The 22,361-nt window shown below is 35.8% G+C and overlaps 1 protein-coding gene across 1 annotated transcript in view; it reads left to right on the top strand.

The window, feature by feature from the left end:
- The window catches only part of ST8SIA4 (ST8 alpha-N-acetyl-neuraminide alpha-2,8-sialyltransferase 4), a 58,135-nt gene that overhangs the window by 9,473 nt on the left and 26,301 nt on the right, over positions 1–22,361 (top strand). Inside the window, exons 3-4 of the mRNA XM_035570955.2 lie at positions 5,542–5,799; positions 15,910–16,203. Coding sequence (XP_035426848.1) covers positions 5,542–5,799; positions 15,910–16,203 — 552 coding nt within the window. The remainder of the gene's footprint in view (positions 1–5,541; positions 5,800–15,909; positions 16,204–22,361) is intronic.

Here is a 22,361-nt window from a genome sequence, read left to right as displayed (position 1 = left end):
ATTTTAGGGCCAGCTGTGCTGTTTCCTTCAGATCCTCTGCATCTCTAAGATGTGCAAACTGGGGCTTTCCAATCTGGTTTAGTCACAATAACCTTAACGTTTTTTTCCTCCTCAGTTCCTTACGTCAACTGAAAATTCAGTGTTTTCTGTCAGTTGGGGTGGTTAACTCCATCGACTCCTTTCTTCTGACTCCAGCTTCCTTTGACTCATTAAAAGCTGACATATGGCTGGTCTTCATATGGTAAGCAGCAGTAGTGTCATGCTGTGTTTAAGAGACCACTTTTCTTTTTGCTGGAAATCACTGAAGATTTGTAGCTTGATTAGTACATGCTTCAGCTACGGAAGTGACCTTTCTGGTCAAGGGAGAGCCTGGGTACCCTAAAGGGCATGAGGAACTGAGATGGAGTCAGACAGCAACTGCCCGTAATACATCACGTCTGGTGGTGTGGTCCTCCAGGGGCTGGTGATTGCCAAGAACATTTCTCTGGTTACTTGCAGTTATGCATGTTTTTTAACAAACCCAAACCTTTGAAAATTTTCAAAGTTAAATGGAAGGAAAAGTCTGCAGTGACTTCAGTGAGACATGGGAATGTCCTGAGGATTTTGTATGGTTTGTTGTACCAAAATAAATAAATAAAATAAAATAAAATGAAATCAAAAGAGCCCAAAAAATCTAAAACTTGAAAAGCCTAGGTTCAATTTGAGAGAGATATGAAATCAGCACTTTAACAGACTAGTTGCTATCAAAATGATCAAAACAATATTTAGAAATTGAAATAATTATTTATGGTTAGTTGCCTTACAAAGCAAATAAAATCATTTGGATATATGTAATTTTTTTAGTTAGCATGTGAAAAATCTTCCATGCAGTTGCATGAAGAGCATATTCAAGAATCAGAGCTGCACTGTTAAAGCTGGTTAAAACTCCTAACTGTTCTTAGTTTGTTAGGGGGCTCATTGTGATCAGTATGCATTGAGAGAGCGTAAAAAGGATGTCCGGGACAGGAAAGATAATTAATCAAACTGAACTATTCATTTTTTCCTTTTACAAATACAGTTTGGCTTTATGTATCCGTTTCATTTTCAGTGCTGAAGGCAAGCAGAGAGTTGGAGAGCACTGCTCCTTTGGCACAGGATTATTTTTAGTGTTCTTGAATAAAAACAACAAAACAAGAAAGAACTCTGCGGTAACACAAAGTCACAGCCTGCCCTTGTAGATTGCTCCAGCTCCTGTTTGCCTCCTGAGGCGACAGGGGGTCTGCGAGTGCACCTGAGTATGTTCTGGCCAAGGAGGCTTGTGTAATTCTCTTTAGCCTAACTGAAAGGGAGTTCTAAGAAAATGTGTTCAAGGGAAGCAGCATTTCATTGGCAAAAAAGTAGACTTTACTTAGGTCATAGTTCTCGGTGATATCAATGGCTGAGAGCCACCTTCTGCCCTCCATCTGGGGAATGTGAAGCAACATCAGGACTTGCAAGGGTTAGAGTAGAATCTTGGAAAACCAAGTTGTTTAAAAGGCCTGAGTAAATCAGTTGGAGAAAGTCTGCAGGACAGCAATGAGAAGGGTCAAAGACCTTAAACAAATACCTGTCCTTGAAAAGAAGTGCTTTTTGTTTTGTTTTGTTTTGTTTTTTAAGTTAGGTGGCTTCCAAGCCTCAGTTAAATGAAGGCTGTTACCAATAGTAATGAAAAATCATCTGTCACGTACAAAGTGAAAGGAAAAAGACCAGCTGCAGTTGTTGCAAGAAAGCACTAGGAATATTGTGCTCCAATAAGGATAGGGAAGCTGTGAAATAGGTACCATGGAGAGTTTGCTGAGTCTCCACCACTGGAGAGGCTGTTAGGAATATGTTAGGTAAACATGGGCCGGCCTGATGTTGATAAATGTGTATCTTCAGAAGGGCAGGGTGTGGCCTAGGTAGTAGTTCAGTCCTTCTCTGTTTCCATAATGTGGTAGGTAGTGAGCTAGCCTGGCTTCCTGGATGCTGAGGTTGTTGGTCAGGGGCTTCCCCAAATGGCTGGAGCTCCTGGCCAGACAAGCCCTGGTGCTCCAGCATCAAGGCATTCCGGAACTGCCTTGTACAGAAGGAAAGATTTTCCCAGGAAAAGTGGAGATGGAGTTGTGGCCTATATGGGCTCGTACAGAGAGGTTGTATGTCATTTCTCTTGAAAACTGCTTGGAAATTTATTTGCAATCCTAGAAGCTAAATGTTTCAGTGATTCTTTTTTTTTTTCTTTTTCTGTTAACCACGCAGTTCGGAGGCAAATGAACGTGAGGCAGCCATTGCCTCGTGTAGTTCAAAGAATACAAAATCAAACTAGAAAAATGCATGTAGGTAGAATAATGTCACCACTTTGACCCAGAATAATACACTTTATATTGTTTGGAAAGCTATTTGAAGAAAATGCTGTTAACATGTACTTTATTGGATAACCAGGAGTTGTATTTGGTATTTAAATATCATGAACATCTGGTTTTGGTCATGAAAGAAAAATCCCAGGCCAACCACAGGTTGTGACACCATGTTTCTGTGAGTCATGTAAACATGTTGCAAACAGCTGCTGGGCTCCAGATAAGCATGAGCCACATCTGCCTCACCTGCCCACAAAGGGCTCAGGCCACGCCCCAGGTATTGTTTTATTCATCAAAATAAAACTTCAAGGCTACCTTGGATAAAACAGTTTCTTTACACATTCTAGCTTAAGGTTGCAGAAACTCCATCTATTTAATGCTTTTTCTTCAAGGTTCACTAAAAATCATGCTGTTTTTTTCCTTCCTCTAATTGAGCTTGCTTTTGAATTTTATGCGCAGTAGGATGTAAATTAGCACTTATTTTAAGTTATTTTGTTATATCCATTTAATCAGAATAACCATGTTGTGCTAATTTTAGGGCTCTGTGCCCTGGAACAGAATAGATGTTTAAACATGTTTTTATTATTAACCATAAGAAAGACTCATTGAAACACCCATGTATGTTTCATACTTTTAGGTTTTATTATATCCCTTAGTTTATTTTTTTCTCTCAACATTTATGTGAAAACGGGAAGTACTGCTATCTCCATGGTACAGATGAGTCAGTAGCACAGAGGAACTTAAAAACAATAACACGAACATCTGCATTTATAATCATATTTCTTTTAGTATTAAAAGATACTTGGATACAGCCAGGTAATTACAAATTTTAATCCTAGCATTGTTACACATTTCTTATTGACACTGTTTCTTATGTACACTATAAAATCTGTGCACTCAATTGAATGTGCTAATGACAAATTCAGGTTAAAAATATAGGAGATGATACTGAGATTCAGTGACTTTTGCCCACCTCAAAATCTTACTGAAAAAGAAATTCATTAGACATTTTGGAAATTGCAGCCCTGTTTAATGAGTGCTAATTAATAATTCTAATCACTTACAATACTCTCAGATCGGGCAAGTCATTCTTTCTTACTTTTTTTTTTTTTTTTTTCATTTTGTAGTCATTTCTGTATCTGTTGCAGAGTACCCACAAAATGAACTTATCAAACCCATGGGGATTTTAAGTCCATTAAACTTACAGGCTGAAGTGAAGTCATTATCTTGCTTTACAGAATACCTTGCCTGGCCTTTTACACTGTTTGCTAAAAGTTTTTGGTACTTGTGATTTTAATATTCTCCACCCTTCTCCATTATTCTGAGTCCCTTGTATGCCTCAGTGAAAGCTGTCTTTGCTCTGATGCTGCTTCATTCATACATGACAGCTGTAAAAGACAGCTCAGGCCATTCTTTTTTTTTTTTTTTTTTTCTCCCCCTTGTCCTCATGTAGGAAGTGAGAGGAAACACTTAAAAAAATAGATTTTTATCGTGTTTCACTTCCCCTATGGCTTTTAAGGTCAATTCCAGAGTGAGTGCTTTGTGGAACTGCAAGGGTTAGACTTACTCTTCCCTCATAAGGCAGTGACACAAGCGCTGGCTGGTGGGCATGGTGTGTACCTATAGTTCATCCCTTTTCACGTGAAATTATTTCCCCTTTATGTCTCTCAGTGGGTGTTGCAACTGCTGGAGTGGCATCTCTAGTTATCTTTTCCTGTTTTGATCTGCTGTAAGGAAGTTCTGCTCTAAAAATTGATTACGTAAAAATAGCATTGTGTTACTCAACAGATTTTCTATTCTAAATCCCATTTTACCTGCTGACAGCAGTGGAAAGTGTAAAGTTACTGCTCTTTTTCTTGTCTTGTTAGTGTTGCAGAGACAAAAATTTCTATTTGTATTAACACATGGTGATACCCTGCCTGAGTTCAACATGACCTGTCTGTTCCATATGTGTAGTGGACTTGTGTGCGCTTAAGATCAGGTGTGATGCTCACGCCTGCTCACAAACGTTCATGCTTTGCAGAGCAGAGGTGGGCACAAGTGCATCAGGCTGTGCTCATTTGCAGTCCTGAGCTAACAGTGGCTCCTGCAGCTCTGGCCTGGGGTCTTTCACAGAATTTTATCCCAGGGATAGACACGTACTGCAGCCTGCAGGAGACTGCCAGTGCAGGTATCAGTCCATAAGTAGCTGCAGTCATTAAAAGAGTCTTTTGAACTGGTGTACTTAAAGTGCTTCAGCTTTTACCACCCCGTAAGCAGGTACAAATTACCATGATTTAACTTCCTCAGCTGACATTTAAGTATGCAAACTTCACCTGTTTGCTGTGCACTGGGACTATACAAATCCTTAATTATAGTGCGCTTGATCTCTGGTAGCTTGTTAAACCCTGTTATCTTGATCATGTGTGTATGAACCCTGTTAATAGTTTAAACATTTAATGGCAGAGAAGCAAGCTAGAGGATCGAGCTAAACTGATTTAAAGCAATGATTGAGTTCCCAAGAAGTGTTTCTATGAGTTCAGGTAACAGCGTGACTAGACCTTCAGCTGCAGTAGTTTAATTTGCAGCGTGTTTTTAAGCTGATTTTGCTTAAATCAGTGTAAAAGACAGTAGGTGTTCTTATTTCAAGTTAATTAGAATAACTCTGGCTGAACTTCAGTTAATTAGTAGTAAGTTTATGTTAAACTCAGTGTGTTGCTCTTATAGTGTAATAATGAACTATAAGAAAGCAGGGCCAGTACTGAACCAAGCAGATTTGAGAGACATGGGATTACAGTGAAACATTTATTTCCAAAATCATAAATACATCATATTTTTAACTGTCATGTTTCTATGAAAACAAACTGCTGTAGTCTTTTTGGAAATAGGTGAATATTCCAAAGGTTTGTAAAACATTAAAATAGTATATACTGTCTAATTTTTAAAGTCATCTTCCCTTGGTCTCCCAGTGCTTTCATCTCTATGGAGGGATTGACATTTTTCACTGCAGTATTTACACGTGATGTTGTAACCAAGATTTTAATTCTGGAACAACTTTTCTCTAACTCCATTCTAGAACATGGGATGTGACCTTAGTCTGTCTGATGCTACCTTCTGCATTGTGTTATATGCTCTGTACAGTCTTTGTTACTATTAGATTAACAGTGAATTCTGGGTCTTACCTGTGCATTTTTTTTTTTTGTCAACCCAGAAAGAGTATACTTCGATTCTTGGATGCTGAAAGAGATGTCTCAGTGGTCAAAAGCAGCTTCAAGCCTGGAGATGTAATCCATTATGTACTGGACAGGCGTCGCACCCTAAATATTTCACAGAATTTGCACAGCCTTCTCCCTGAGGTTTCCCCAATGAAGAATCGCCGATTTAAAACCTGTGCAGTTGTTGGAAATTCTGGCATCCTTCTGGACAGTGGGTGTGGAAAAGAGATTGATAGCCATGACTTTGTAATAAGGTGAGTTTTCTTCAGCTTTTGATGATGCAACTTGCTCTGTTTCTTGGTCAAAATCTGGGAGAAATGCTTTAACTTCAGATACACATTATCTGAAAGTACTGAGAAATTAATGTGAAACTGTATCCTTCACTGTGGGATTCCCCAAATTTGAATATATTCCTGTATTTTTTACAAAAGGATTATTTTTACAGTGAAAGTAAAACAAGAGGCACACTTGGCTAGAGGAGAGAGATTCATGCTACTTATTTTTGCTGCTTGTTGTTTTTTTATTACAAACAAAATAATCATTCTTATGGAAGCCATGGTGAAAGAAATGCAAAATGTTCTCTTTATCAAAAAAAAAATATTTCTTAGGTAATTGAGATGGTTTAGTAAATTACTACATTACCACTGTGCATCATTGGGTAAAATTTCAGTATCGATGCTGACCAGATGGCTGCCATTAAGGTAACTGGAAGCCACACATGTAAGTCTTTTTATGTTGCTCTAGAAATGTAAGTTTGGGCAAAAAATGTAGATATGCTTCACTTTTTATTCATTCATCTGTCAAGTTTGGACAATGGAATACCAGTGGACTTCACATGTAAATAAGAAATGAATAGGAGTAACTGGTTTCAGTTAGAGGAAGTTAGGCAAAAGATAGGTCCCCTTGATTTTAGAGCAGAAGTTTCCATTTGTTTGCTATGAGAAGGGTGGAAGGGCAGTGTTAGAATACAATACGGAAAAGTAACCTGTGATAACAACAACTTCTCATAAGAAGGAAAGATGGTAGCAAAAAAAAATAAATATATATATATCAAAAGGATATGGAAAAGAAAAATTACAGATTTTCACTACTTAAATCAAAATAGGTTATTCACTTGAAAATTGTATTTGATTTGAAAAGTATACTAGCAAATGGCCACTGAAACAATAGCAAGCCACTCTTTCATTTTTTAAATTTTTTTTGCTTGTACCAGAATTGGTCTTTCAAATTAGCACCATTATTGCAGAAGGAATCCACAAATATATACTACATTTTTGAATAGCTTTTACCCTATGGCATGGTTATGTACTTTCTTATAGGTTAAATGTAATTCATTTAACAGAACTTCAGAGAAGTTAACACACTTGATTTTGTAGAGGAAAATTTCTTTGAGAAGGCAAACTCAGGAATGCCATTCAGAAAGTTCAGTATCAATTCAGTATCAATCAGTATCAATTCAAGTATGTTCTTTTACCTAAATCATGAGTTAAATTTCATTGAAGTTAGATGCACATTCTTCCCCAAGTTTAACTAGACATGAAGCTAGGTGGTGATATCTTGGGAGATTTTAATTAATTTAAACCATATGGTGTAAAGGTAAGATTCTCTAAGATCTGTGTATGAATAACGAAACTTAATAGGAACATCAGAAAGTTACACTTGCAGGTCACGTTTTTAGACTTGAAAGATAAAGCATTTGGTGTGTGAGTAGGTAAAGCAATCAGTATAAGAAGTAGAGAGTCTTGAGGATAATAGCACATCTTTGATACTGCAGTCTGTAGACAGTTTTAATACAGTTAAGGTTTTGGATTTACAAATAATACTTTGAACATCACAAAGTTCATCAATTCACCATGGTTAATCTATATAATTATTTATGTATATTTGGGTGGTATATGACTTAACTGTTCAAAGTAAATAGCAAGAAATTTATTTGTATTCCAACTTGAAGAGAAAGGCAAAGTATCCTTCAAAGTTATAGTTTCCTGTATTCCTCTTCTGTTCAGAAAAAAAGTCGTATGCTTCATAGTGAAACCAAATGATCTAATAGTGCCAGTGCCCTTTATAACCATTTACCTTTGGCTGTTAGGATTCTGGTATTAAATTGTAGCATTGCACACAGTTGCTCTTTTTGCTTTCAGCTGATTTTTCTAGAATTAAAATGCAGTTATTCTACTCACCACCTGACATTGTTCTGAAAAACAGTTAGTGTACATATACAGAAAATCATGAGTGCAGCCAGGTGTGTAGAATGATAATCAACATTTATATAGAACCTCATGATGCTGACTACATTATGCCTAAGTGCGATGAAAAGTATGCTATGCTATTTTGGTTAAAAATATAGTCCAGATGATTTTGATAGTATTTTATGTTCTTCTCTAATGAAATCTGAAACAGAAGTACGTGTGTTTGAGAGAGAGTTTCTTCTTAGAACAGGAGCTCTAATGCTAGATCCAACATGAATAATCCCATTGATTTCATGATTAAACTGATGTTGAAAGTCTGTGATATTGAAAAGGACATGGTAGACATCCAGCAGTAGTTGCATTAAGGTACAATAAACCCCAATATCCTAAATTTTAATGTTTCTATAAAGATGATATGAAGATGTTAGTAATAAATAATCAAGACAGAGAATATATTCTTTTCCAAGAGTACAGAAGGTAGTCAGTACATAGCGTTTTGCCAGATGCTATCAGGCTTAAGTTAGTGTCTTGAAAGTCATCCAAAGTTGCTAATAACTGGCCATCTTTCTTTGAGACGTTCCAACTTTCTGTTTAACAATGCTTCTCAAAGAACAGTGATGCAACGAAGACACAAGATAATTAGAATACTTCAAGAAGAAGATTTAAAAATAGACATCTAAACTAGAGGCAAATAATAGGCATGCTTGCAATCCAACAAATTTGACAAGTAAAACAATGCAAGTCTTCTTTAGATATCTCTGAAAGTGCATAAATAAGTCATTTTTGCAAGTGAGGTAATATCTTGTCAACATAAGCAGATTTACTATATTTACTGAAGATTTTAAAGTGGCCTTTTTTTAGTCACTTGGTCACATAGTGTTTTATTTTGTTCTCATGGCATCAGAAATCAAGAGTCTAGGGACATGTCTTCTGACAGGATAAAATGGATTAGTTCCACAAGTTTAGTAAAGTCATGCTTGTTTTGACAGTAGAAAATGTGAACCATCAAGTTAAAATAGGAAACAGACTCTTTGCTGTAAAAAAAAAAAAAAAAAAAAAGAAAAAGAAAAAAGCGATGACTATAAACTACTTTCCTGTTTCTCATAACTATTTCCTTTTACTGTTTTTTTTTATGATTTTGATACGTTGATACTATACCCAGAAAAAGTTCTGAAGCATTCTAAAATCTGACTCCGTAAAGTAAATTAGAATGAAAATATAAGGTAATTAACCTGACTACACTCAAAATGTATGAATGACACCGTTCTTTTGCAGCAGCTGTTTTTCACATGGTATTGTTTTCAGCTGCTTCTTGTTTCAGCAGCTTCTTCTTTAGCTGTTGGGTCAGATATATAGTGCTTGTTCTATCTGAGATTTAAATAAGATAAGACTTACTCTCCCATCGTCTCCACTTTCTCATGCCGGAACTCTCAAGCCAGGGCTCTGCCATCTGTGTTACCTATTACAGAACAGATGAGCTAGTTATAGTAAGTGGTACATTTTGAAATGCAGTAGTTAAGTAGAACTTTCTGAAAAAGAAAATTCTTTTAGATATGTGATGTAAAACAATAATACTGAACATTGCCAAGTAATAATTTTCAGATTATTGGAACTACTTCTAACAGCCAAGAAGTACCATAATAAATTCAGAAATTCAGTTCAGCTTTTGGTACTGATTCAAATGATGCCAAAGATCAGAGGAAACACATTCTCCCTGCCTCCCTGCTCCTTCCCTTATCTCCACTTTCCTTCCCTCCTTTTTTTTTTTTTTTTTTTTGAATTTGGTGTTCATGACAGGAACTTTTCAAAGGCACACACGAAATAGAGTTACAGAGTTTTTTTTTTTACTTAAGAAGGAAAAAGGGTAAATAAGTAGTGGAATCCTGTGTTTTTGCTCATTATGACACTACTTCTGGAAAAGTCCTTTTCATTTTAGTTAGCCTATGTGGAGAACACACCTGAAATATCTAACACATGTGGACTGAAGTTGCTTGACTGCTGTAGAGCTGCTTTGACAAGGAACAGCCATGAGAAGATATTAGTATTTAATTGCTTCCTAATATGTTTGTTGTTTGATCCTGTGCACGGAGGAAGATAATCTGTCCCACTTCCTTCCTGATGTTTTCTTTTTGTGAGCGAGCAATTGTGATGTGAGCAGCCACAGTTAGCAGCTCTGTTCAAGAAGAAAAATGAAGAAAGAAAAAGAAGAAAAGGACAGACCTGCTAACTGTACTGCGAGATGTGGTTTTTCATTTCAGGAGAATAGCTTAAATTTCTCTACATCTCTGCTAATCTTAATATGTAACTGAAGAGTGGTAGTACCTTCTTTTTTTCTGTGTTGTTCCTTAAATTGATAGGAAAAAAACAGTTGTAAATTTGTCAGAAGCATAAGAGTGAGGGTATTAATTTAGTTTCATTCTGAAACTAATTTGTTGTTGTTGTTGTTACACGTAAGTAACAGCTTTTATATCCAAATATTTATTAAATATTCCTTACTTGGAGCATTACCATTGTGCCAGCAGAGTCAGATACACAAAGAAAGCAGATCTGTTGAAAGAGAAGTTGCCAGTTAAATAGACTTACTTCAGAACATAACTCTTCCCTGAAAAATATCCTTTGAATGTGTCATTACTATCTCATCAGACTGTTTTCAACTCTTAAATGTGTCAGCTCCTTTTTGCCCTCTCTCGTTTCCTTCTTTAGCATCAAAGTGCTAAACAAATATGACCTTCAAATGTTCTTACTCAAGTGATTTAAGTGGCCTCGCATAGACATGAGTAGCCTCTACTTACGAGAACCTTGGAGTAGGCCTAAATTCTTGTGGCCATAACTTCTCTTTTTGGCTTCACCTCATGATGACTTCTACTGCTAGAAGAGGTTGTGCATTACTGTTGCTCCAGGAAGCCTGTTGTGGGGACAGAACACCAATGCAGAGATGTATTCTTATGAAGTCAGACATTTTGCTCTGTCAGCACATAGCACCTGTTGCTACCTACACTGTTGGACCACAATACTGGATACATTCTGTAATCACAGAATCATAGAATGGTTTGGGTTGGAAGGGACCTTAAAGATCATCCACTTCCAATCCCCTACCATGGGCAGGGACACCTCCCACCAGACCAGGTTGCTCAAAGCCCCATCCAACCTGCCCTTGAACACCTCCAGGGATAAGGCATCCACAGCTTCTTTGGGCAACGTGTTCTAGTCCCTCACCATGCTCTGAGTGAAGAATTTCCTCCTAACATCAAATTTAAATCTCCCCTCTTTTAGTTCAAAACTGTCCCCCTTGTCTTATTACTATACTCCCTGACAAAGATTCCCTCCCCAGCTTTCCTGTAGGCCCCCTTTAGGTTCTGGAAGGCCGCTGTAAGGTCTCCCCAGAGCCTTCTCCTCTCCAGGCTGAACAACCCCAACTCCCTCAGCTTGTCTTCACAGTAGAAGTGCTCCAGCCCTCTGATCATCCCTGTGGCCCTCCTCTGGACCCCCTCTAATAGATCCACATCTTTCTCATTCTGGGGGCCCCAGACCTGGACACAGCACTCCAAGTGAGGCCTCACAATGGCAGAGCAGGGGGGGACAATCACGTCTCTCCCCTGCTGCCCACACTCCTCTGTTGATGCAGTCCAGGATGCAGTTGGCCTTCTGGGCTGCAGTTGCACAATGATGGCTCAAGCAGTGTGCATAGGCATTTAACATTCCAACTTTGGAGCAACATTTTTTAATTTTTTTTTAAAGGAAGTTAACTATTAATTAGGTAATATAGGAGGTGGATCTAAGTTTAGAAGGGTAAGGGAACAGCAATAAGAAATTACTTCTATAAACCCATATACACTTGCTCATACATTATCCAAATGTCTCTTGAACACTGACAGGCTTGGCACATCAACCACCACCTTAGGAAGCAATCTCATGGTGAAGAAGTTTTTCCGAATATCCAATCTGAACGTGCCCTGGTGCAGTTTTGTGCCATTCCCTTGTGTTCTATCATTATGAACATTTCCCACTTAGGTTTTGTCCTAAATCCCTCTCTCAGCTTTTCCTTTTGTCTCATTAGACCAATCTCTTAACACTTCTGTAGAAAAAGTGCTTAGAAGAAGTAAGGGAGCAATTAGTCATTATCTTAGTGCAAGGTAAAAACGATGTAGCTAGAGCTTCTGCTTATATATATATATATGTGTGTGTGTGTATGTATATGTATATAATATTATCCATTAGCCTGTTAATTTTAAAGAATACACTTAAAATTAATTTTATGGGAAAACAAAATAACAACAACAATTAAAAAAAATGAACAAGAAAACCATTATTTTGCAAAATTGTTTTTTTCTGGGGCAAGCAGCATTTCATCATTTTCTCTGTAAACAGTCAATAGCTTGGGCTCAGAAGAAGGAGTTCTACAAGCCATCATATAATGTGATGGATGTGCTCAATGCTCGTGTTTACAGCTATTTGTATAATTGCCCAAGTCAGGTCTTCAGTGCTACATGTGGCTATTAATTTCAACCTGTTCCTATGATCTCAGTATGAGTGACTTTGCAATAAGTTTGTTCTGCTTAGCTGTGACCTGTAGTCCCCTTTCTTGGGTTGGCTTAGGTGAAGGCAATGCTGAAGTATTTTTAGAATGAAAGGGTATGTATGTCATGGAAAATAATGGTATATTGCAGAAAATTGTGTTTTGGGGTCAAATTTTAAGCAGTGTTGTAGTTTCAAAGTGTCAATAACACGGCATGTGAGAAAGCGGAAACTCAGTAAATGACAGTCTTCTGTTTATACTTCCTGCTGGATTTGGTATAGCAATGACAACTTAATACTAATAAAAATAAAAAAAGGTTTTATTTATTCCGTACAAATTCCCAGGCACTTAATGGCAAAACTGTGCTGCAAAGCTCCCCTCACCTACTCATCACTCTTGTGGATATACTTGGTGTTCTGTGCCTTACCACAAATGAGCTGGAATTAAAGAATATAAGCAGGATACAATGCCGGTTTCAAAGTTGCTGAGTTAATAAACTTCTTAATTTACTTAATAGAAAATAAGTATATGTTTATGTGTGTCTACTTATAGGATTTTTTTTTTTTTTATGAAAGAGTCCTGGGAATTGAGAGTGTGAGATTATTGATATCTACTAGCAACTTAAATAAAAATTGCCACAATTGTATGAAGCTATAGTATAGCATAAAGATATATTAGAGATAAAAGCTCAGAAACAGGTAACAAAAGCTATCAACATATACTCAGGTGTACAAGCAAATACACAATAGCCGGTGTTATTAGCCCTGAAACATTCCTTTCTATGAAATTTTCTAGCACTCAACTGGAAATACGTATAATCGGGTACTAGCAGTTTAGGGTGAGTGTTAAAGTTACACAAACTCTTGAATACATATGGAAACGCATCTGACGTAACAGTTCTGTTTACTCCCTACTGAAGTATTACTGGAACTAATATTTTCCAACTCTGTAGATAAATATGAAGTAGATATTGAATTCTGATGCTTCTGATTTAATGAGCACTAGAATTATTCATTGAAGGAAGTAAACTCTAAGAAAATGAGGAGTGGCTTAATGAAAGTAATATTCTTATAACTTGGTCAACTACAACTGATATGGTAGTGTTTATTTTCTTAACGCAGCTAGAAATTACTGTAAAGCTTATCTTGTATTTGTGTTCTACTAAATTAATAATGTCAGCACTGGCGGGGTAACAGCAGCTAGTTAATTCTTTGCAAACAGAGCCTTACAAAGTTCACATGTACTTTATTACCACACCATTTCAAACTTCAGTACTACTACAAATACACATTTGTATACCTGAATTTTTGAAAGATCAAATGCTAAGAGGTGCTCAGCATTTGGAATACAAAATGTCTTACCTGCCTTTAATACTATAATCAGGTATTAAATGTGAGACACTGAAGCTTGAAAAATATGGTGCATAAGATTTGAAAAAAAAAAAAGTTTTTAAACAACCCCATTGTTATAGAGTACATTTGCTCATTGCTTTCTAAAATTCTACCTGAAAAATCTGAATATACAGCATATTAAGGATTTATGTTGCTAGATATATTATGCTGTAAACCTTTCTAAAATACAGTAGTTGATATTAAACATTACACTGTTGAAGCAGTAATGACATGCAGGGCGGGTAGACCTTGTGTTTGATAATTTCTTTTAGGCTCTAGCTGAAGTTACAGTGAAATACTGCTTTAAAACTGCATATGTTTTTAAACTGAAGAAAAAAAAAAGATTTAGACACTAATTCTGTTGACAGGTAAGAAAAGAGCTGTCCAAAGAAATAAAGAATCATATTAGAACCATATGGCATATGTTATTTGTGCACACTTCGAATATAATGCACAGCTTTTTAAACAAGGTTATGTTTGTACATAGGTTCTTCTCAAATTTGAACAAAGAGAGAGCTTTGCAATGTCAAGCTCGTCTCATGTTTGTAAGTAATAAATGTTGTCATCTGCATATAACTGACTGTGCTCAAAAAAAAATCCTGCTGGGCAAGAATCCTTTCTATGGTGAACAGTACATCCTTAGAAGAGATATTTTAAAGAGCAACAGTAATTCGTTGAATTTCATGGGTTGATTTTAAGTTTTCTGTCTGATTATTTTTAGATTTTATGCAACACAAAACTTTTGAGAACTCTAGATTAAAAGTTCACGTGTTAATGTTTTCGCAACAATTTTCAAAGCTAGTAAAAAATTTTGTTTTGTTTTGTGTGTGTGTGCTCTAACAACCATTTTCTAAAAGACATTACTCTTAGCAGCCTGTAATACATGCAGAGTGTTTGTGGAACAGATATTTAAAAAAACAGAAGAACATACACCCATTTGCTAAGAAAGCTTACATCTGCCCACGTCGTCAGAAACTTGAACAGCTTTATCTCCTCAGCATATATAGGGTTTATAGTCTTAAGAACATTTCTTTCTGAAGAAGACTGGACCACTTTACTTCACAATTACAGAATAAAAATGATGTTCTGAGGAATTAGTATTATCATCCACAGCTAGATCATGAGATGGTGTTAGTCAGTATCACCCTGCTGACTGGAGTTATTTTTATATCAGATGAAGATCTGGCCATTAGAAGATGCTAAAGGATTAAGCTTAAGTAAAAAGTTCACAGTGCCAGAAAAGAATGCAGAACAAATAAAATAACACTGTACTTGGAATATAGTAACATGCAGATGTTTCAAAAGACCTAGATCTGACATCACTTCTTAGCATCCTTTAACCTAACAGTTTGCTAAATTGTGAAAATTTGGTGATTTGGTGGATATCAGCTATAGGTGAATTCTCTGAAGATGTTCTGGAAGTGATTTGTTTTGGTTGGGTCAAACTCACCACTAAAATCACAATTAGTGTCTGAATTACATTTTGCAACCTGCCTCCAGTGCTGCTTATGGAGTAGTGCTGCCTGCGTGATGCATATATATTTATATAACAGAGATAAAAGACCTTGGTGAGCAAAGGCCTGATGAGACCTTTTTCTTAAGCGTAGAAAAAAAAAACAAAACACAAAGTTACTGCAAATTAGACAAGATTTGAATATGAGACATCATGAGAGAATGAAAAGATGAATTTTTTTTTTAAACAAAATATTTCAAAATGGAATAAAAGCTAAATTTCAAAACATCCTCAGTTGCAGTGATAATCTAAAATAGAAAACAAACAACCAAACAACAAAAACTTTATCACAGGCTAAAGTTAATTTGTAAATGATATTTAAATACTGTATTCTACAAAAATGCAATGACTAACCTGTATAAATTATACTTTAATTGGCTGATATGGTTTCCTTTAAGACTGTGAGCCATTGGTAACAAGAAGATGACCAATGAACACTAATGAAAGGTAATAGGTGTTAGAAGGCATACTCCAGCTGATGATGCATGTTAAAGTATGATTACATGGCTTTCAATTGTACAGAATGCTATCTTCATCATAGACTTACTTAAATTCGATGTTTAAAAAAAATGTCCGAAGAGTGTTCAAGTTGGTAAAATGCTATATGCTATCACACCTATTATCACTGGTAGCTTTTCTTCATGTAGATTGAAATGGGCTTGCCTGTTCATTTTCGGCTTTTCCTTCATGCATACATTTTTCTGAGTTAATATTTCATATTTATTTTCATTTTCCATTGATTTCTTCCTCTTCAGGTGCAATCTAGCTCCTGTGGTGGAGTTTGCTGCAGACGTGGGAACTAAATCTGATTTTATTACCATGAACCCATCAGTTGTACAAAGAGCATTTGGAGGCTTTCGGAATGAGAGTGACAGAGAAAAATTTGTGCATAGACTATCCATGCTGAATGACAGTGTCCTTTGGATCCCTGCTTTCATGGTCAAAGGCGGAGAGAAGCATGTGGAGTGGGTTAATGCACTAATCCTTAAGAATAAATTGAAAGTGCGAACCGCCTATCCATCACTGAGACTTATTCATGCTGTCAGAGGGTAAGTGTCTGGAAAAGACTGGTCTGTCCTTGGCACAGTGAAACTCATAACTAGAATTCTTAGCAGTCAGAAAAAAGAGCAAGTAAAATGTTAAAAGGATTAGCATATTTCCATTATTGTTTTAATGGATTGCATTAATGATGAAACAAGCTTGTTTGCTAATAAATGTCCACTCATTTGTCCTGCTCTAATGCAAACAACTGAAATGCATTAGCACAACAGCTTTTCACTTCTGCTTTTACGTACAATATATCTTTATGATCATTACAGTGAGAAATTGATGAAAATTAAACTGGATTCAAAGTGGTAATTCAAACTGGATTCAAATGTGGTAATCTTAGCAAATCACAAGACAATGAAAGTGCTGCATGTCTTCTTTTGCGCAAGGCTATGGTGATAAAAAATAAATTTAGGTAACATAGGGGGGTAAGATAACAACCATACAAGTAACGAAGTTTGGCAGATGTGAAAATGAGCTCCTTTCCAAAATGTCTAGGATTTTGTAGCAAACTTTCTCTTTTTGAATTTGGCCGGATGCTTGGTCAATTCAAGAACAGTGACCAGAATCACTGACAACATTAATGTGACAAGTTGTTGAAAAAAGGTATATGTCCATGCTTCATGCAGATACTTGTTTTTTCAAGCTCATAATCAAAGAAGACTTTTAGTTGAAGGCTCCGATATCTTTGCCACTCCAAATAAGAGTATGTAGAGCCATTTATACAAAACATTCAGAAGATAATGGTATTGTAATATCTGTTATGCAAATTATGACGATATGGCACTACTCAGATTGTTTTCCTTGAACTATCCTATTTGTGGGATTGGGGAAATGTCTTAAAGTATTAATGTTGGTTTGTACAACAATTAATAGTTATGTGTCTGACTGAAAAGCTTGTTCTGTTACAACAGCAGAAATAAGAACAGAGGGAGTTGATCTGATACCCCAATACAGTATGAGAATATGAGAATGAAGCTTATAAATATGTTGTTCTTGAGCATATTAAGGCTTTTGGATGTGCTTTTCTCCTCCTACCATGTTCCAGATAGGTAACTGTGGCATTCTTCATGTGGTATAATTCTAGCTGGAAAAAAAAAAACTGTCCCTTTTGGAATTTGTCTCCTTTAATTTCTTATTGTGTTGTTCAGTTTTCTGGTGGATAGTTGCATTGTTATACAGTTGCAATTTAGCTATTTATGGGCCTTTATTGTGTTGAATTTTTGTGTATTCAGGGTGCCTATAGCATATGGGTAAGTGCAGTAGTTTTTACAAGTGTGTATAAATCTGAAGAAATTAAGTTCACTTTCAGTTTAAAAACAGCTGTTCTCATTTCCGTCTTCTAAATCTATGCAAAATTATCAAGTGTGAGTGTTAATTCAAGATATTTGGTTTTTCAGTTCGCCAACCTGAAACTCCTTTACAGGGGCTCAACTTGAAGAATTAGCATCTTTATTTTCTCTTTGAAAGAAAAGCAACAGAAGCTGTCATCAGAATTGCTGATGAAAATTTAGACTGTAATGTATTTCAAATTATACCTAGCAATGTCATCTGATATAACTACACATTTTTGTCACGTTGTTGAATCTGTCCTCTAACCCTTAGCCCCTCCACTTTCAAACCTTTTTGTTTTATCACATCACTTTTCTTTTTGTTGTTCTTTTGGGAGATAACTTAATATAATCATATATTCTTTACTGTTCTTTTTTGTAATTTGAATAAGAACAAAGTAAGTCAAACATTACATGTGAAATTTATCTTTAGTCTAACAACTTTAAAAAGCGTGATGCATGAGGCGAGTATGCCTTTATGAGTGAAATTTGGAAATGATACAGCTAGCAATAATGCATTTGGAACAAATACTCTTTAGATTTTACAGAAGGCAGACTTAAAACAGCAGCCCATAATAATGAGGTTTGTATTATAGCAAAGTTAAATTTAGGGATCAAGTATTGTCTCTTTAAAGGTTGCGTTACACCTCTTTAAGATCTCTTTGGTTTGTATTTTAAATGGAATACCATGGCAGATGAGAAATAGATAAGCAAAAAAATATTTTTAAATTAAACTGTACCTGAGCTAAAAATTAATACTTTCCACAAATAATAGTATGATTGAATCAGTCCACTTTGAACAGTAAGACTTGTCAAGACTTAAGAAAGTTATGTGTGGTAACTTTAGTTTGAAACTAGGGGACAGCTAACTCCACTGCTATTTAAAGCAGTGTGTGCAGTTTATCTACTTAATCTTAGTTTTAAGGAAAATCTTCATAATACTGTATTCTAGGTGTAGATATCTGTTGTACTTATGTTTATTTCAAATCTACTGTAAAGTGATAACTTATGAGCCTTTGAAGAGACACTTCCTAAAATGAAACTCTTATAGAACATTCCTTGTTATACCAATCTGAACTATTTGTGTATTTTTTTGTTGATACTTTTGCAAGCTATGTGTTTTTAAGTCTTTGCAACAATGTTAAGTAAACAGTGATGACCTGGTGAGGGCCCGTGGTGCTGCAAAACAGAAAAAATAAACAGAATGTGAAGACTGCTTTTAGTTGGATGAGAAAACAGGAAATCTACCCACAAAACTGCATGTTAAAACACATAGCAAGACCTGTGCAGAGCATTTAATCTCCTTAATAGGGTGCCTGAGCACATGTGCAAGATTGAAAATGTGAGGTTTATGGTACATCTTAAGGTGTCTTAAGCCATAATATGGAGATGGAATTTGAGTTATTGAGAAAAAAAAAATGATAAGGAAATCTGAACTGCGGCAGGTATTTTTTGTAGATTGCCTTCCTTTACGTGAGGAAATTACTGGCATATACACCTGCAACCTTTGTTTTGTAGATTGTGAGCATTCTCAAATATTTCTATCTTTGTGTCTGAAAGTATGAATGAATGAATTAATGAATGATTTTTATTAAAACCTACAAATGCTTAGAGTGGACAGACAGGAATGTAGCATTTGTAATCACTTTTCTCCATTAATATTTGTAACATCCTCAAGCTCCTTTTAACCTTTATTCAAATAAAAATTCACTTTTGTTTCCCTTTTCTTGTCTTGATAGTGTCAAAGCATTCTGGCTTTATTTGAGAATAAATTATTATTTAATGCAGGGTATTCATATGAAGCTAGTTAGTGCTACTTTAAATCATACTCAAATGATAAGAGAATCGCTCAAGTAAGTCAGTGTGGCTCATGTTGCTTCCTATATTGTAAAATCTTCCCAAAGTCATAACAACTAAAACACAAAGAGAATTTTCTTCAACTATGCCAAAGACAACACCAGGAGGCTCAACTGAACCAGTGTCTTTAATTTGAAAGCATTTGCTTATGAAGATGAATAAAAGGTAAAATGTTGAGGGCTGTACCACATCTATATCATTTAGCTGGGTGAAATGAGGCTTATATTTGAAACTTAAACTTATTTAGTTGCAACTACAAGTCTTCATAATCTAAAAATACAAAATTGTGCTTCAGGCCTAACAATTGCCTAAGATGAGAGTATATCTATTTGTTAGAATAGATAGAATTACAACTTTTTTTTTTTTCCCAGAAGAACAAATTGCTCATGTAAATTTAATTGATATCAAGAATTCTTTGAGTTAATGCACCTAACATTTTATGAAAAATATGGAAATGTAATGTATTTTGGGCTAAATGATTTAATAACTAATGCTCATTGTAATTTCAATTTGACATAAAGTAGTAACAGAGATGTTTAATGCTGAAGAGACCAGGCTGATGGCCATAAGATTTGGAAAGGATTCTCTCTATTCTTTTTGTTTTTACCACCCTGCCATATTGTTCAATGAATTTTATTTTATTTTGTTTTGTTTTATTTTGTTTTATTTTATTTTATTTTATTTTATTTTATTTTATTTTATTTTATTTTTTTCCTTCATCTATCTTTAAAGCATAAGCTTCTTCCAAAGATAGGACACTAATTTTCTTTGACTGGTGTTCCAATCTAGGATCACTAAATTCTGTGTACAGTTTTAAATAATAACAGAACAGTTTTGCTGCAATCAGATATTGCACTGAAATTCTGTCTCTTATTTTTCCTTCACTTTTAATAAAAGCAACTTTCTGAGCTGTACATAGTGTTTGGGAGTTGCTTCTGATCACATTCTAGCATAAAAGCTGTATTCTGATAACATTTTGAAAAACTTTTTTTTTTTTGTCCATTTGTGCAGGTTTTGGGTCATAAAAAAGGTAATGTGGTGTTTGAAAAAGAAATTGCTTTTTGGCAGACTCCATGCCTTATTAAACATCTGTGAGTGATGGCTACCCCTTTAAAATCTCAGAGGGATTCAAAGTTTTGAAAACATATTATGTAAATACTAAGTCTAACACGGTAAATTTTTTAACCAGTAGCATAAATTTTAAATGGCTGATGGATTCAGATGTTTCACTTCAGTAGATTTAGACTAAGAGGATCAAGTAGTTTCATGTGATAATTTCTCCGTTTTTCTTGTACACTTCTTGGGCAAAAATTTTGTATTTCAAGTTAGAACATGGGATTTGGAACGTGATTTGGGGGCAGATGGGTGATTTTCTCATGAAGTGTTTCTAAAGTTTTTTTTATGGTATTTTTAATTTAATTGTACACATGTTATTGACAAAATAATTGAGGTAGTCAGTACCTAACAGAGTTTAAGATGGAAGTAGAATCTATAGATGAAGAGCTCAATTGATTAAAAGGATTCTCTGTTCCCTAATGGCGCTTCTAGGAAGGCTAATTATAAAGTAATTACAATGTACAAACCACACTGCTTTTTTTTTTTTTTTAAGTTGAATTTAGTAACAAATTTCATAAATCTAGTTTTATTAATAGATCTGAGATTTCATAATGAATCCTTTCATTAGGATCTTTTTAATGATATACTATTCCAAGTAAGTGATACTTTTTGAGGTGTGGAGTGTCTGTATGGTCTACTCTCAGTAGCAGAGCTCTACTGGAAGATGTGTTGAACTGCAAGCAAATGGGAGCTGGGTTTACTGGGATCAGAGTCCAGATGTTCTATCTTACATTCAGTAGTAGCAGACAAACAAATCTGAAAAGAGGATGAGCAGATGCCTTCTGCTATGGATCGTGGCCTCCAGTTACCCAGAGGGAGTAAGGAGGGCTCTTGAAGCTAGACATGATGTTAAAATATTGGGTGGAGGCCAGGGTTAACTCCCAGAGCCCACGTCTGCCTATCCTGGTGCATACTGGAAGACATAGGCTAAAGATGGAGAAACCCCCTCACCCTTGCCAGTGCCGTCTTATTTTCTGTAGTGTTCTGAGAAGTTTTTTCTCATGTTTCCTCCCCTGATTCCTCAAAACAAAGTTCTCACACTCATCTTAATGTGTGAGAATGTTTTCTTGGCTTTTTTTCCTGTTGGAGTCGTCCCAGGAACTATTAGTCACTCGGCAGCAGTAAATTGTTGCAATTGCTTCACGTAAAATTCCTTGGCCTTTTGGGTATGGAACAATCACGTGGACATCCTGTGGGATTTGCCTGGGCTCTGCTTGCTTCCTCCTTGCTACTGCCTGTATGAGAGTGGTATTGGACTTGATCCTACATTAACCACAGCAGAATTCCCACTGAAAACTCTGTGCTGTGCCTGTGTAAAGAGTTTGCTGTGTCTATTTATGGTCACTTTTCAGTGCAGAGTCTTCTTCCTTTTGTTAGTGAAACCAAACAGCTGGTGTTTGAGTAGGGTGACCTTTTACACAGCTTCACCACAGCTCCAGAGTCCTTCACTCTGGGAAATACAGAAAAAGTACTCTGAGAAACTGAAACATGCAGAAATCGAATAGTTCTCCAGCAACTCTGTGCTCATAAACAAACAATTGCTGGGAGCAATCAATATTGTAAAACACCTTTGTTTCTTGTACTGCTAACAAATTTGTTTTTCATTGCTAAAATATATTCCTAAAAAAAAGATGTTTTTGTGTACATGAATGACAATCACTGCAGAAAACGAAAGCAAAAACAAAAACAAAGAAAAGCAAGGCTATTAGGCTAAAAATAAAATACTATATTTAATATAAAATGACTAGGTCTCTCATATCATGTCAGACAAATATTCAAAATATTAGGAAAAAAAAAAAAACACGATTGCCCACTCTCCAGTGTAGTACGCTCCCATTTTCCATAAATGTGAGTGT

The sequence above is a fragment of the Cygnus atratus genome, chromosome Z (assembly GCF_013377495.2).
Source record: "Cygnus atratus isolate AKBS03 ecotype Queensland, Australia chromosome Z, CAtr_DNAZoo_HiC_assembly, whole genome shotgun sequence".
NCBI lineage: Eukaryota > Metazoa > Chordata > Aves > Anseriformes > Anatidae > Cygnus > Cygnus atratus.
This window is presented reverse-complemented; position numbering and strand designations above follow the sequence as displayed.